Source organism: Lepidochelys kempii, chromosome 19 (genome assembly GCF_965140265.1).
Source record: "Lepidochelys kempii isolate rLepKem1 chromosome 19, rLepKem1.hap2, whole genome shotgun sequence".
In the NCBI taxonomy this organism is placed as follows: Eukaryota; Metazoa; Chordata; order Testudines; family Cheloniidae; genus Lepidochelys; species Lepidochelys kempii.
In genome coordinates this window covers 11,184,365-11,200,387 of record NC_133274.1, presented here as the reverse complement: position 1 = coordinate 11,200,387, position 16,023 = coordinate 11,184,365, and the positions used below count along the sequence as shown (strand labels likewise).

Sequence of the window (16,023 nt, the reverse complement as noted above, 5' to 3'; positions counted from 1 at the left end):
GCACAACTTGAGGAACCTTAAAGGGGCCTGGTTTTCAGAAAGTGCTGAGCTACTTGCTTATGATGCTTTGATCGACACGTTTCAATCTGGGGGCTAGTCTGGATTTATTTCTGGAAAGCTGGTCTTGTTAAGGAATTGAGTTAGGATTTAGGGACTTGAGCAACCCACTTTCCCACCTCATCATGATCATATGCCAACCCTCGTGATGGGATGGTTGTTAAGATAATCAAGAGAACACTCCATGGTAGGTAAAGTGGACATAGTTTCTGCTGTTATTGGCTGAAGGCCTTCAACTGTATTGTGACATGTCTGTTGTGAGGTCATCAAGGCGTATGCAGGGGCTGCAGACTGCATTGATCAAGAGAGGCAGCAGGAGGAAGAGCTGCCACTCCCAGCACAGCTGAGTGGGAAGGGACCCAGGGCGTGGGGTACCACCAGCCCTGCTGAGGAGAACCTGATGCACTCGCCCTGAGGTTACTCGCCCTGTTGAGGGAAACCTGAATCAAAGAAGGGCTTACCACCAGCTCTGCTGAGGGGAACTTTATGAGAGGTTACCAGCCTATGAAGAGAATCCCTCTTGGGCAGAGTGTAACGTCATGGAGAAGAATTCACCCAAGCCTGCTCTGAAACACCCAGCAATTGGTATTGACTTGGGCACCACTAAATCCTGCGTGGGCCTCTTCCGAGACGGCAAGGTGGAAATAATTGGCAACAACCAGGGCATCCGCACCACGCCCAGCTGTGTTGCCTTCACTGAGACAGGGAGGTTGATAGGGGATGAGGCAAAGAACCAGGCAGCCCTCAACTCTCCTAACATCATATTCAGTGCCAAGCGCTTGATTGGCCGAACATCTGAGGACCCTGTTGTGCAGGCAGATGCGGAGTTCTGGCCCTTCCAGATAGTGAAAGCTGAAGGGAAGCCCCAGGTGCAGGTGTCATACAAGGGAAAGGAGAAGGTTTTCTACCCAGAGGAGATTTCTGCTATGGTGCTGGGTAACTTGAAGGAGATGGCTGAGGACTACCTGGGCCATCCCATCACCCATGCCATTGTTACTGTACCAGCCCACTTCAATGACTCCCAGCGCCAGGCCACCAAAGATGCTGGGGCAATCGCCGGCCTCAATGTGCTGAGGATCCTCAGTGAGACTACAGCCGCCGCCCTCGCCTACAGCCTAGACAACCCTAGCAATGGAGAACACAATGTGCTTATCTTTGACCTGGGTGGAGGAACCTTCAATGTCTCCGTCCTCACCATTGACGGGGGCATCCTCGAGGTGAAGGCCACCTCTGGGGACACCCATCTGGGAGGGGATGATTTTGACAACTGCCTGGTGAGCTTCTTCATAGACGAATTCCTAAAGAAACATCAGGAGAACATCAGCAAGGACAGAAAGGCCGTGTGGAGGCTCAGGAGGGCCTGCGAGGCAGCCAAGCGCACCCTGTCCTCCAACATCAAAGCCAGTATCGACTTGTACTGCCTGTACAAAGGGATCGATTTCCACGCAGACATCACCCGGGCCCAGTTCGAGGAGCTGTGTGCCGACCTCTTCCGAGGGACCCTGAAGCCCGTGGAGAGGGCGCTGCAGGATGCAAAGCTGAGCCAGGCCCAGATCCATGATGTAGTTCTGGTGGGCGCCTCCACCCGCATCCCCAAGATCCAGGAGCTGCTGCAGGATTTCTTCGGCAGCCGGCAGCTGAACAAAAGCCTGAACCCGGATGAAGCTGTTGCCTATGGGGCCGCTGTTCAAGCCGCCATCCTGATCGGAGAGAGGTCAGAGGTCACAAGGGGCCTGCTTGCCCTGGATGTGGTGTCCATGTCTCTGGGAATTGAGACAGACGCAGGGAAGATGCACACCCTGATCAGACGCAACACTGCCATCCCCACGGTGGTAACTCGGACCTTCACCACCTTCGATGACCATCAGCCTGACCTGCTCATCCGTGCCTATGAAGGGGAGAGAGCTACTGCCAAGGAGAACCACCTGCTTGGCCATTTCCTTTTGAATGGCATTTCCCCCGCCCCCCGTGGCATGGTCTTGGTGGAGGCGACCTTCTATATTAACGCAGATGGTATCCTGACTGTGTTTGCCCTGGACAAAGTCGCCGGCAATGCCAACCCCATTGCTGTGACTGCCAACAAGGGGCGACTGAGCAGAGAGGAGATACAGAAGTTAGCGGCAGAGGCTGAGAAATACCAAGCTGAGGACAGGGCACAGAAATGGAAATTGGCCACCAAGAACTACCTTCAGTCCTGCGCTTTCAGTGTGAAGCGGACCTCGGAAGATATCCTTAACTACTTCACCTTGCAGGCGAAGAAGAAGGTGATGGAGAAATGTCAGTTGGCCTTCTCCTGGCTGAGTCCAACTGGATGGTTGAAGAGGAGGAGGTCAGGCCCTATGAAAATGGTCTCGGGGAACTCCCTCCCAGGACTTAAACGCCTAAGTAACAGCACCACGGGCATCAGCAGAACAAAACCAAGCAAGTTCGTGGTCACCACTTGCAGCTGGACTTTCCAGTTTACCCAAACTACCACTGTGATCTACCCATAGGAAGTCCTAGCAGGGACCAAGGAAGCTAGGCTTGCTGGTTGCTGTTGATTTACCTGGATTTACCATCTGATATAGCCAATTCATAATTGGGACCCTTTCATGAATTACAACCATCGGCCTCAATAAATTCTGCCTCTCATACATGTCTGTACAGGTGCATTTACTAATTATTGGGCAAATAGCATGCTCCACGGAGTGTATGCCACAGATGTATTTGGGCTGCGATGTTTAAAGGAACCTAAGAGAGTTAGGTGCCAAATCCCATTGAACTTCACTGGGAGTTGGGCACCTAACTTCCTTAAACTCCTTCCAAAATATAGCCTTGGCGTCACAGTCTGTCAATTGTACAGGGACTTTTGAACAGGTTTGTGTGTTTAATGTAGAACCTATAGAAAATGTCTCGTTTCCAAAGGATAACCTAGACATTTCCAAATTTTAGGGAGAGATTCTAGTCTGTTATGCTAGGGTAAATCTGAAATGACTCCACTGAAGCTAGCTGAGTAACGAGCAGATTCTGATCTCAGTTACACTGGGGTAAATCTGAAGTAACTCCAGTTAAGTCAAAATAGTTAGGTACAGATTCTGATCTGCTACCCAGATGTAAATCTGTATTGACTCTGGAGATACATGTCTTTTCAGATATATCCCCTTTTAGTTGTCTCCTCTGCAATCTAAACAGCCTATATCTCTTATAAACCGATTGAGTCTGTCCAGGCCTCCAAAACAATTCCTTAGCTACTTACCTTTGGATCCCTTCAGTTTCTACCATAATACGCCAAAATTACTAGGTCTGGGGAAAATGTTTGCTATGAAAAAGGAAAAAAACCCACAAAACTTGTCAACTCACCCGTATGTTCTGTGACAAATACAAAACTCATACCTTCAAAGAAAGGCTGAGATTAATGATCCTCTAAAAGCCAAAATAGTTTTTTAGTGACGGCAGTCAAGGGAATAAAAGACCTGGAAATCTGGGTTCCCAAGATACTTTGCAAATACAGCCTGCACTCTGCATTATTCCTGCAGAGCCATCATTGCTCTCTGTAGAACATGAATTCAAGCTTGCATCCTGCTGTGAATGAGGAAAGAGCTCATTTCAGAATCATCACAGCAAATGGTAAAATAACGTAAAGCGGTCTAACAGAGCGTGAAACGAGGCAAGGAAATACTATGCTGCCCTCTGCTGGGTGGAATCCTAACCCCGAAAGAAGATCCATCTCTCAAGTGGTGAAGGCCTGTTCTTTAAAGGAGGAAGATGGGCTGAGGCATGACTCTCATGCTTTCCAGCGTGGGGACTAGGACCCTGGTGTTGTCAGCTCTAAATGACAGCCCTCTACTGCTTGAGCTACACGAAAATTCTTATAGCTGGTGAAGAGAGAAGGTCACATAGGCCTTGTCAATGTACAAGGTGTACTATACCAGGACAGTTAAAATGATACAATCCCTGCTCACCTCCAGTGTGGATGCAGTTATACCAGCATAAAGGTGTCTTATACTAGTAGAGCTTATTGGTGCTCGGAAAGAGGAATGCTGTTCTGGTAGAAATACACTTATACCTGCTTCTACACTAGAGGTTGTACTGATAGAACGATCAGTTAAAAAGCATACCTTGAACCAGCCAAGTACAAAAACTGTTTTAGACCTAGTTTCTCTTGGGGCCATTTGGTCTGGTGTCCAGGAGGACACAGGACAGGTTATGGACTAACCCACAGATGAGAGCTAGTTCAGGTTCTTGATGGAGGGGCTGGGATACCTCCATCCAGAGATTAATGCCAGAAGAAAGTCAAGTCTTTCTCCATGAAGAAGAGAAAAGGACTCAGCTGTCTCAGTTCCCAAGATAACTGCACCTGTGACTGGAACAGAGCAAATAACTGAGTTGTTTTAGTTTGGGGTTTGAATCAAAAAATCCAGGTGGAAAAAATATTTTCGGTTTGCTTTGAACCTTTTTCATTTAGGGTGTTTTTCACCCTTTTAAAAAATTTCTTTCTTTCTTTCTTTCAAATTATCTGAATTTCAAAACAAAGCACTGTTTTGAAATTAAAAGTTGCAACGTTTAGTTTTAAAACGGCAGAAATAAACCATTTAGATGTTTTCAGCTCTTTTCCGGCCAAATCTATTCGCTGAATTCAACCTGAATTTGTGATGCGTTTCAGTGGCCTAAAAATGTATTTTTTGGTGTATTTACTATTCACTGAAAATGTATGGCCCAGCTCTACTTCTGACCCCTTTGTGGCCTTCTTGAGGGCTGTGATGCTGGCAGACCAGGTCATGTCAGAGGGTATTCAGGCCAATTCACTTGTTTATTAGTATAGATCAAAGTGATCGTTAAATGGGGAAGTGTATAGGGTCTTTAAACTTCATGAAAACAAGTGGAATGTTACTTGCATTGTTTCCACTTATCTGTATCCTGTTGTAATTCAATAACAAACATTTACACTATGTATACCCCGTAACTAAATAACCCATCAAATGCAAATGAGTTTTGTGGAATGCAAATGAAGCAAAGGCTAATTTCAAAGCAAGTAGCCATTGTGTGTGATGACTGGAGGTCAGAGACTCTAAATAAGTGCATTCCTCACTCACCTTTATCAAAGGAAAACACACATGAGTAGTGTCCCTGTCAGCTTGTTTTCTGTGAGAAAAAGCTTTAAAGATGGATTCTAGGAAAGATCCTTCTGCTCTGGACCGTATGGACTCTTACAGGGAAGTGTACCAGATACAAAGCAGAGATCCCCTGAGAGAGTCTGGGTACCCTGACAAGACTTTTGGGAAACTGGCAATTTATTACATCACTGCCACCATTTGGAATTACAGACGGTGACTCACCTGTACATATATTTTACCCACTTTAACCTCTCAATAACGCTCATTTCCTTTTCTTAGCTAATAAATCTTTAGTTAGTTTACTACAGAATTGACTATTAGCGTTGTCTTTGGTGTATGATCTGAGTACCAATTGTTCTACGGTAAGTGACCTGTCTCTTGGGACTCGGAGCAACTTGATGTGGTGTGAACTTTGGTTTAAGTGACCATTATCACTAAGTTTGGTTTGTCTGGGTGACAATCCAGGCTGGACAATCAAGGGGACAGTCTGTGACTCCATGATAAGACTGGGATAGTGATCCAGAGCTCACATTTGTTACTGGTTTGTTGAAATCTCATTATAGAACACACCACCAAGTAGGGGTGTCTGCCCCGTTTTCTGACAGTCTGCCCTGAGGTTGGCACTCACAGTTGTGAGCCACTCCAAATACTGTGACAAGGGTGTCCTACTTAGTCCTCAGCCATCACCTTTTTCCCGGTGTGATCCTGCAACCCACTCCCTCCAGATGGAGCATGCAGGTTGCGGCAACCTGCAATTCACTTTAATTGACTTTAATTCAGCCCCTGCAGTCCTGTTCTCTCAGAGGCAGTGACAAGGTCAGCCAGGGACCAGCCAATTCTAGAACAAAGTACTGTTTATTCAGAAGCATTTCAGAGAAAGGAGATGATGATTTCAGAGAAAACATACCAGGAAAGCAAGCATTTATTTGCAGGTCTAGCTTACCAGGCAGTGGCATATCTTCCCCATGGAGATTAAAATACTTCAGACCCTTTCTGCAGGGTCTGTCTCTCTTGATCACAGCTTCATGTTGGTCCTTAGCTCAGATCTGAGAGTGCCCCTTCTGTCTGCATCAGGGTGATTGTTTTATACCATTTTCAGTTCTTTGTTTGCTAGGCCGCATAAGCGAGGTCAAAACAGTCTATGCAACTTCCCCAGGACCAAACTTCTCCAGACTTGTAACCTGCTTTAGGGATTGACATTATTCTTCCCCGGCCCCCCAGGGAAACCTTGTAACTCCCCCATTGAATCAGGAATCTAATCACTAGCTGTCATAAATATAAAGGGAAGGGTAATCACCTTTCTATATACAGTGCTATAAAATCCGTCCTGGCCAAAGACAAAATCCTCTTACCTGTAAAGGGTTAAGAAGCTCAAGTAACCTGGCTGGCACCTGTCCAAAATGACCAATAAGGGAGAGTGGGGGGAGAAAGGATTTGTCTGTCTGTGTGATGCCTCTCCCGGAGGCAGATCAAGAAAGGAAGCAATCCAACTCCTATAGAGTTAGTAAGTAATCTAGCTAGAAAATGCGTTAGATTTTCTTTTGTTTTTGGCTTATGAAATTCGCTGTGCTCGAGGGAATGTGTATCTCTGTTTTTGTGTCCTTTTGTAACTTAAGGTTTGGCCTAGAGGGATTCTCTATGTTTTGAATCTGACTGCCTGTGAGATTATCTTCCATTCTAATCTTACAGAGTTGTTTTTATCTTTTTTTGTTCTTTTAATAAAGTTCTGTTTTTTAAGAATCTGATTGGGTTTTTAGGACCCTAAAAACCCAAGGCTGGTCTGTGCTCATCTTGTTTTTTCTCAAGCCTCCCCAGGAAAGGGGGTGTAAGGCTTAGGGGGATATTTTGGGGGAAGACGTCTCCAAGTGGTCTCTTCCCTGATTGTTTGTTAAATTGCTTGGTGGTGGCAGCATACTGAATCCCAGATACGAGGAATTTTGTGTCTTGGGGAAGTTTTAACCTAAACTGGTAGAAATAAACTTAGGGAGTCTTTCATGCAGGTCCCCACATCTGTACCCCAGAGTTCAGAGTGGGGAAGGAACCTTGACACTAGGCAATAAATATACCTGTAACACCAAGTTGATGCAATAGATTTTGATGGTTCCATGTGTCCATTGTATCTGTCACATCAGGTCATGTGCGCTCACGAGCACGACATGTCCTTCCCAGACCAGCTGAATCTGGACCTGTCTGTCTGTCTGGTTTGGAGTTGTCTTGGGATGGTTGTGTGGAGCCCACCATGTGCCTCCATGTCTCCTGCTCTTACAGTCCACAGATGCAATGAAGCCAGGTGGAAAAGAGCTGGGATCCAGGGTCAGGAGAGAATCAGAGACGTGTAGGACTGGAAGGGACATCAATAGGTCATCGAATCCAGTCTCCTGCACTCAAGGAAGCACTACGTAATAACTAGACCATCTCTGACAGGTGTTTGTCTAACCTGTTCTTAAAAACCTCCAATGATGGAGATTCTGAAACCTCCCTAGGCAATTTGTTTCAGGGCTTAACCACCCTGAGAGAGTTTACTGCACAGTACAGCTCTGTCCAGTCTCCAGTCATCGGACAAAAAAGAGGGGTTAGTGGGTTACCGGTTGTTGTAATAAACCATAAATCCAGTGACTTTAAATCCATGATTTTTAATGACTAGAGAAGTTATGAATGGGAGCTTAAATTCATAATGTTGTCCTATGACTGTAGAGGGGTTAACTGGCCACTTCACCTTGAATGGTCCCTTGAAATAGGAGTTAGCTACTTCTAGTTCTGCCTTTTATGGAGCTGACACCCCCTGAGTACCTTTCCCAGAGTTCTGAATAAGCTCAAAAGCTGGTCTCTCTCATCAACAGACAGCCAGGTCCAATAAAAGATTCCACCCCCCCTGCCACCCACCTTGTCTTTCTTCCCCAGCTCAGCAGTGGACAAAAGGCACCTGGGTCAATACTGTCATCTGATGCCTGAGGAAAAGAAAAGTCATTAGTTAAAGTGACCCTGCAGACAATGTTCCCTCTAATTTTTCCCATCCGTGTGTGGAATGAATGCTGTTATGTGCACCAACATGGAGGTGATTTGTGGTGGGGGTGGGGCCGAGGGGTTTGGGCTGGGGTGCAGAGGGCGAGGGCTCCGGCTGGGGGTGCGGGCTCTGGGGTGGGGCCAGGGATAAGGGGTTTGGGGTGCAGGCTGCTCGGGGCTGCGGCGGGGAGAGAATCATAGAATCATAGAATATTAGGGTTGGAAGGGACCCCAGAAGGTCATCTAGTCCAACCCCCTGCTCGAAGCAGGACCAATTCCCAGTCGGAGAGAGAGGACTCCCCCCAGCTCCTCCCTCGCTGCAGCAGCCCCAGGGCTGGGGGAGTTCTCTCTCCCCCCCCCGCCACAGCCCCAGGGTTGGGGGGGTGGAGGCATCTGGCCCTGCTGTAGTCTCAGGGTTGTGCGGGGAGAGACATCTGGCCCCCTGCAGCCCCGGGGCTTGTGTGGGGAGAGACATCTGGCCCTGCCGCAGCCCCGGGGCTGGAGCCTGGGGAGAGACATCGGGCCCCGCTGCAGCCCCGGGGCCGGGAGACAGACATCTGGCCCCCTGCAGCCCCGGGGCTTGTGGGGGGAGAGACATCTGGCCCCGCTGCAGCCCCAGGGCTTGTGGGGGGACAGACATCTGGCCCTGCCGCAGCCCCGGGGCTGGAGCCTGGGGAGAGACATCGGGCCCCGCTGCAGCCCCGGGGCCAGGAGACAGACATCTGGCCCCACTGCAGCCCCGGGGCTTGTGAGGGGACAGACATCTGGCCCTGCCGCAGCCCCGGGGCTGGAGCCTGGGGAGAGACATCGGGCCCCGCTGCAGCCCCGGGGCCAGGAGACAGACATCTGGCCCCCTGCAGCCCCGGGGCTTGTGGGGGGAGAGACATCTGGCCCCGCTGCAGCCCCAGGGCTGGGGCCGGGGGAGAGACATTGGGCCCCCCTTTAGCCCCGGGGCTGGGGGAGAGACATCGGGCCCCGCTGCAGCCCCAGGGCTTGTGGGGGGACAGACATCTGGCCCCGCTGCAGCCCCAGGGCTGGGGCCGGGGGAGAGACATCGGGCCCCCCTGTAGCCCCGGGGCCGGGGGAGAGACATCTGGCCCCACCGCAGCCCCAGGGCTGGGGCCGGGGGAGAGACATCGGGCCCCCCTGTAGCCCCGGGGCCGGGGGAGAGACATCGGGCCCCGCTGCAGCCCTGGGGCCGGGGGAGAGACATCGGGCCCCCCTGTAGCCCCGGGGCCGGGGGAGAGACATCGGGCCCCCCTGTAGCCCCGGGGCCGGGGGAGAGACATCGGGCCCCGCTGCAGCCCCGGGGCCGGGGGACAGACATCTGGCCCCGCCGCAGCCCCGGGGCTTGTGGGGGGAGAGACATCTGGCCCCGCTGCAGCCTTGGGGCTGGGCTGGGGGAGAGACATCGGGCCCCGCTGCAGCCCCAGGGCTTGTGGAGGGACAGACATTGGGCCCCGCTGCAGCCTTGGGGCTGGGGCTGGGGGAGAGACATCGGGCCTCGCTGCAGCCCCGGGGCCGGGGCCGAGGCATCTCTCCTCTCCGCGCCCTGGGGCTGGAGGAGCCCCGAGCTCCTCCCCTCACCCCGGGCCCTGAGCGCAGCGGGCAGGGCCGGGCAGGCGCACGCCGTAGAGGGACCGTAGCCTGCAGAGACAGCGCGACAGGCTGACTGTGCATCACCCCAGCGACGCCATATCACGCGGATGCTGGTTTAGGGTGACCAGATGTCCCGATTTTATAGGGGCAGTCCTGATTTTTGGGTCTTTTTCTTATATAGGCTCCTATTACCCCCCACCCCATCCCGATTTTGTCTGGTCACCCTACGCTGTTTACAAGTATTACAATGATTCCCCCCCCCCTCAACTGCAGGTCCCCCCAGAAGTTTGTCTGCAGAGACAGCCTATCGCTGCTGCTGGTTTGGAGAAGGGACGCTCCCAGCTGCCAGCACTGGGGCTGGAGGGGCAGCTCCCACTGCTGAGTTGGGAGGCAGCTTTTGCAGCCATTCGAGTAGCTGTGGCTGGAGCCTCCACCCCAACAGTTGTTAGGGTGTCCAGTTCTGGGGGACGGACAGACTGTCATACACTGATGTGCGAGGGTAAAAGTTTGCAGGATCAGGTGCGAAAGGGGAAAGGGGAAGCTGCCAGGTCCAAAAGGAACAAACTGGAAGTAAGGGGGGGTAAGGAGGAGATGTTCTCGCCCAGTGCTAGTGACCGTGGCTTGTACCATAGGAGGTAAAATGTTTGTAAGTAGACGTGTGCTTTTTAAATGCGTGAGGTCCCTTTAAGCTTAAGTTTCAGTTTCCTAGACTCATTTCTGTGCTTCTAGCAGAGCCTGTCGATGAGAGAAATCAAACTAGGAGAAATGAGACAGCCCCAGGGTACGAGCAGGTGAATTGCACAGGGGACCATCCCAGCTTGGGTGGAGCAAAGGGATAGGGATAAAAAGGGGCAGCTGGCTGGCTTGTGTCCTGTAGCAGCTCTGCCCCTTATCTGCAGGGAGGTGGTGGCTTGTCCTCGGCTCTACTGGGTACAGCTGTGCAAGGTAAGAAGGAGGCGCAAGCTCTCTGCTTAGTAACGGGGTAAATGCAAGGTAATCGCATTGAGCTGGAGAGAGAGACTGTGGACTGAGCAGAGAATTTAGGATTTTAAACTCGTAGAAGTGACATTTGGGGTTGGGAAGGAATTTTCCCCTGGGGCAGGTTGGCAGAGACCTGGGGTTTTGTTTTTGTTTTTTGTTTTGCCTTCCTCTGCAGCATGGGGCATGGGTCACTTGCCGGTTCAAACTTGAATAAATGGTGGATTCTCTGAAACTTGAAGTTTTTAAATCATGATTTGAGGAATTCCATAGCACAGCCAGAGGTTGGGGGATCTGGTCCATTAAAGGGGTAGGTGGGTGAGGTTCCGTCACCTGCAATGTGCTGGAGGCTAGATCAGTGGTTCTCAACCAGGGCGTGGATGCCCCTGGGGTACTCAAGAGGTATTCCAGGGGGCACTCAATCATCTCGATCAATGTTTCTCAACTGGGGGAGATGCAGCCCCCAAGGGGGGTCACGGGACAGGTTTAGGGGAGTTGCAAGTGCAGGGCTGGCATTAGGGGGTGATAAGCAGGGCAGTTGCCCCACATTCCATGCCACAGGGGACCCCGTGAAGCTAAGTTATGTGCTTCAGCCCTGGGGCTCAGGCTTCAGACAAGACTCACGCATGACAAACAGTATCACACTGAAATGTACATACAATATTTGTATTCCAATCGATTTATTTTATAATTATATGGTAAAAATGAAAGTCAGCAATTTGTCAGTAACAGAGTGGCTGTGACTCTTCTTTATTTTTATGTCTGATTTTATAAGCAAGTAGTTTTTAAGTGAGGTGAAACCTGGGGTACGCAAGACAAATCAGCCTCCTGAAAGGGGTACAGCCCCAAATCCTGGGGAATGGACAGCTTGTTTTTCCAGTGTGTTTGTGGTATCTTCTGTGGAATACCCTTCTGAGAGGTGAGGGGCTGGGGACCCTTTGGGGAAGGTTAGAGTTTACCTGTCATCTCCAGCAGAGGGCAATGGTGCACGCACACCCCTCCCTCTCCCAATTGACCTGCAGGCAGTGGAATGGTAGCAGGGCAGAGGGATGGTGTCACTTTTATACCTGCAGGTGCCTATCAGGAAGAAAACCCCACTCGGGTGCCATGTGGTGGCAATCCCAGCTTCTCCTCCTGGTGTGTCTGGTTCTGTCCAGTGGCTCTGCTGACAAGTTTATAGGTATATTTATTTTTGCTTATTTCCATTGCCCCCCCAAATCAAAATCTGCTTTGCCCCCGATTTCCATTGCCCCCCCAGATCAAAATCCGTGCTGGGGCCAGGCGCTACGTCGACAGACAGCGCTGGTGACTGCACGCATCTGCTTTCTCCTTGCCATGGGCGGTAGAGGAAGCTTGCAATTTGTTGCAATCTGCCATTCCCTACCCTAGGGGTGAGTCCCCATGGCCTGGGCAGGCCTTGCTCTCTTCCCTGCAGACTCCTAAACTCCCATGTGTGCACGATGGATGCTTGTATGCTAGCCACTATCATCGCTATAGCTTCATAGGCTTGCATGATGTCTTATAAGTGGCCTAGTAGCACTAAGGTTTCTAGTTAAGGCTTCTCTTCTCAGGAGCTCCCAGCTTCCTCAGACTTTCCAGATCTGGCCTCTGCCCAAGCATTTGGTTGGTTGGTTTTTAAATGGTTTTTCTTTGGTGACGAATCACAGCTCATCTCCTTCTGAGCACAAGAAGAGGGGTGGAGAAAATACTCTTGTGAGTTTTCTGTAGAGCAGTGCCATACGTGAAACCTAGGGCATAAAATGCTGAACTCTGGGACCTGATCCTGCCAGTGGATTGCTGCACCCACACGGATCTGAGCGTTGGATCGGGCCCTGGGGGTGGAACTAGCCCTCGCTTAGATGCACCTCTGGGAGTTCCAGAGAAACCTGGCTTTGATTGGACCAGTGTGGCAAGTACAGAAACCTGAGCAGAGGGAATTGGCGCAAAGATAAGATTGGGAGGGGGCCAGGGGGGAGTCGTACGCTACTGTGTTATTTGTGGTATTAAAGGCTGTGTTGTGATAAATACGCACAAGAGTTACAGGATCTGAGCCCACCTTTAACTGTAGCCTTTTCTGGCTGGAAGGCCCGATGGGTCAGCACCCAGATCACTGCTTCATCCAGGAAAACACAGAGACAAGGCCCCTGCCTCTTATAGTTTATAATCTAAGGCACTACCCTCTGCTCCCAGAGAAGTCACTAGGGGCTCTGCTTGAATGTCCGTGTTCCCATGTATGGATCCAACTGGAGGACTGTGGCCTAAACAAGCCCCTCTCCCCCTGCCAGAATCCCTTCTTATTTTGGATGTGCAAAAATAAGCAAACATTAAAACTCAAACGCCCCCCTCTCACATGTCCTCTCTAACCCAGAAGTCCCAGTAATGCTCAAACTGTTTCTCTGCCCATCTCCTTAGATGATGAAGAGGAGGATGGCTGCACATTAATAGATGCTCTCTCGTACCTGGTCGTGGGCGGAGGTGAGTTATTAACGCCCCTCCCCAATGGAGGCCGGGGGCGTGGGAGGGAGGGGGCAGAGGAAAAGGTGCATGACTCTGTAGCAGTCCCATCCATACAGCCCAGAGTAATAGTAGATGGTTTTGTAGCAGAGTGAGCATGTGTATGTGCTGAGTTTGTTAGTTCTCACAGCACAAGGCACGGATGGGAGGGGAGAGCAACTGAAGTCTAATGCTGCAGACAGTTCTTAACGTGCTATATGACCCCCTGTAAACCAAACAGGGCCTTCCTCCTCTGTGGTGAACACCTCACTCGGGCAGGGTGGTTTGGGCTTCGAAAGGGGGCTGAAACAGAAACGCCTCTGATCTAATCTGTGTCTCTCTGCTCCAGTTGCTCTGATGTACGGAGGACCAGCCCTGGTGGGTGCATTGGGGTTCCAGGCCACCGGCATAGCAGCCAAGTCCGTGGGTTCCTGGTTGATGAGTTGGTCTGCCATAAGTTCGGGAGGCGGCGTGCCTGCAGGGGGAGTCGTGGCCACGCTCCAGAGCCTCGGTAGGTGGGACGTGCCCTGTCAAGGTTGCTTCCCCACTCTGAACTCTAGGGTACAGATGTGGGGACCTGCATGAAAAACCTCCTAAGCTTATTTTTACCAGCTTAGGTTAAAACTTCCCCAAGGTACAAACTATTTTACCTTTTGCCCTTGGACTTTATTGCTGCCACCACCAAGCGTCTAACAAATATAGAACAAGGAAAGAGCCCGCTTGGAAATGTCTTTTCCCCCCCAAATCCTCCCAAACCCTACACCCCCTTTCCGGGGGAAGGCTTGATAAAAATCCTCACCAATTTGCATAGGTGAACACGGACCCAAACCCTTGGGTCTTAAGAACATGGAAAAAGCAATCAGGTTCTTAAAAGAAGACTTTTAATTGAAGAAAAAGTTAAAGAATCACCTCTGTAAAATCAGGATGGTAAATACCTTACAGGGTAATCAGATTCAAAACATAGAGGATCCCTCTAGGTAAAACCTGAAGTTACCAAAAGACACAAAAACAGGAATATACATTCCATCCAGCACAGCTTATTTTATCAGCCATTTAAACAAAACAGAATCTAACGCATATCTCACTAGATAGCTTATTAGCCCTTTACAGGAGTTCTGACCTGCATTCCTACTCTGATCCCGGCAAAAAGCAACGCACAGACAGAGAGAGCCTTTGTTTCTCCCCCCCTCCAGCTTTGAAAGTATCTTGTCTCCTCATTGGTCGTTTTGGTCAGGTGCCAGTGAGGTTATCCTAGCTTCTTAACCCTTTACAGGTGAAAGGGTTTTTCCTCTGGCCAGGAGGGATTTAAAGGTGGTTAGCCTTCCCTTTATATTTATGACATGCCCTGTGCAAGGAACACTTCAAACCCAGTGTGGGCTTTTAAAGAGCTTATTCCCCTTTCATTTGCCTCTTTCCCTCTGGATCGCTAGGATGGGGGGTGTTTTGTAAAAAGAGCAGGGGGCTGGGAGTCATGGCACTTGGGGCGGGGGCTTTTAGTACTAGAGGTCCCAACTGAGACCAAACTCCCCTCTTGCTACGTGTGGCACCGGTATAGTGAGAGACCCCCTGCCCAGGGAGTTACTGTTCTAAATAGCCAAGGCAGAGGGTGGGAGGGGAAGCAGAGAGAGTGGCAGTCACTTGCCCCAGGTCTTGTACAGTGGAGCCAGGAACAGAAGCCAGGAGTCGTGACACCCGCTCGTGAAACAGGTGAGGTTAGATTGGGACCCTGTGACTCTCCCTAATATATCGACAGTCCAGGCTGGCTTCTCTCCTGGACAGTGCAGGCGTTGGATCTGTTCCCGGTCCACCGCTGGATTGACTGGGGTCTGCGCTGGCTATTCCCTAGCCTTTGTTCGTTCCAGGGGCTAAAGCAGGCAGCATGGCCTGGGGGTCGATTGGCTCCAAGATGGGCTACTCTGCCCACCAGAACTTCATCTGTGGCAAGAAACGGAAGTCCAAGAAGCAGTAATCCCCTTTCCCCTCTCGCCGGCTGTCGGGAAAGCTACCGCTGGGCTCTTGATACCGAGCCTGGGCATAGGTGTAGTTTGACTTCTGCATGAAGGTGTTTGATGTAATTCCTCCTGAAATAAATAGGCGTGTTTGGCCAGGTCTACACTACCCATTTACTGTGGTATAGCTACTTCGCTCAGGGGTGTGAAAAATCCACACGCCTGAGCAACAGAGCTATACCTACCCCAGCCCCCTGGGCAATCCGGGTGTGGGCTGCTCGGTGGGGTGCCCAGAGGAGGGGAGATCTGGATGCATAGGGGCTTGTTGGGGGATTCCGGGTGCAGGGGGAATGGGAATGGGGGGAGGGATAGCTCAGTGGTTTGAGCATTGGCCTGCTAGACCCAGGGTTGTGAGTTCAATCCTTGAGGGGGCCATTTAGGGATCTGGGGCCAATTTGGGGATTGGTCCTGCTTTGAGCAGGGGGTTGGACTAGATGACCTCCTGAGGTTCCCTCCAACCCTGATATTCTATGACTCCGTGGGGAGGGGGGTCCAGATGAAGGTCGTTGGGGCACAGCAGGGTGAGTCTGGGTGCTGGGGAGGCATCTGAATGCATGGGGGTTGGGTGGACAGGGGGAGGGCAGCTCCCTGCACAATGACCCTTCCCCACCCTCCCCCATGGAGTGATGGGGGCAGGTAGTGCGGGGTGGGGAAGCAGCTTTGGAGCGTCCCTGAAGAAAGTGCCTGAACAGAGTGTGGCTATGGGGTTTAATCCATTCTGGGCTGGGGAATGAGGGACAGGCAGAGGAAAAAATTTAAAAAAACCTTTGCAGACAGGAATCTGGATAGTC

At 50.9% G+C, this 16,023-nt stretch overlaps 2 protein-coding genes across 2 annotated transcripts; both read left to right on the top strand.

Moving 5' to 3' along the window:
* The first annotated feature begins 596 nt into the window (after positions 1-596).
* LOC140900585 (heat shock 70 kDa protein 1A-like) lies at positions 597-2,549 on the top strand. The gene has a single exon (XM_073318090.1). It carries the CDS (start codon positions 597-599, stop codon positions 2,547-2,549), a length of 1,953 nt encoding a protein of 650 aa, XP_073174191.1.
* An 8,114-nt stretch (positions 2,550-10,663) lies between these two features.
* Positions 10,664-15,192, top strand: IFI6 (interferon alpha inducible protein 6). The gene is made up of 5 exons (XM_073317666.1): positions 10,664-10,697; positions 11,804-11,910; positions 13,143-13,205; positions 13,573-13,734; positions 15,086-15,192. Exons 2-5 carry the CDS (start codon positions 11,838-11,840, stop codon positions 15,190-15,192), a joined length of 405 nt encoding a protein of 134 aa, XP_073173767.1. The 5' UTR covers positions 10,664-10,697; positions 11,804-11,837.
* The last annotated feature ends 831 nt before the right edge of the window (positions 15,193-16,023 follow it).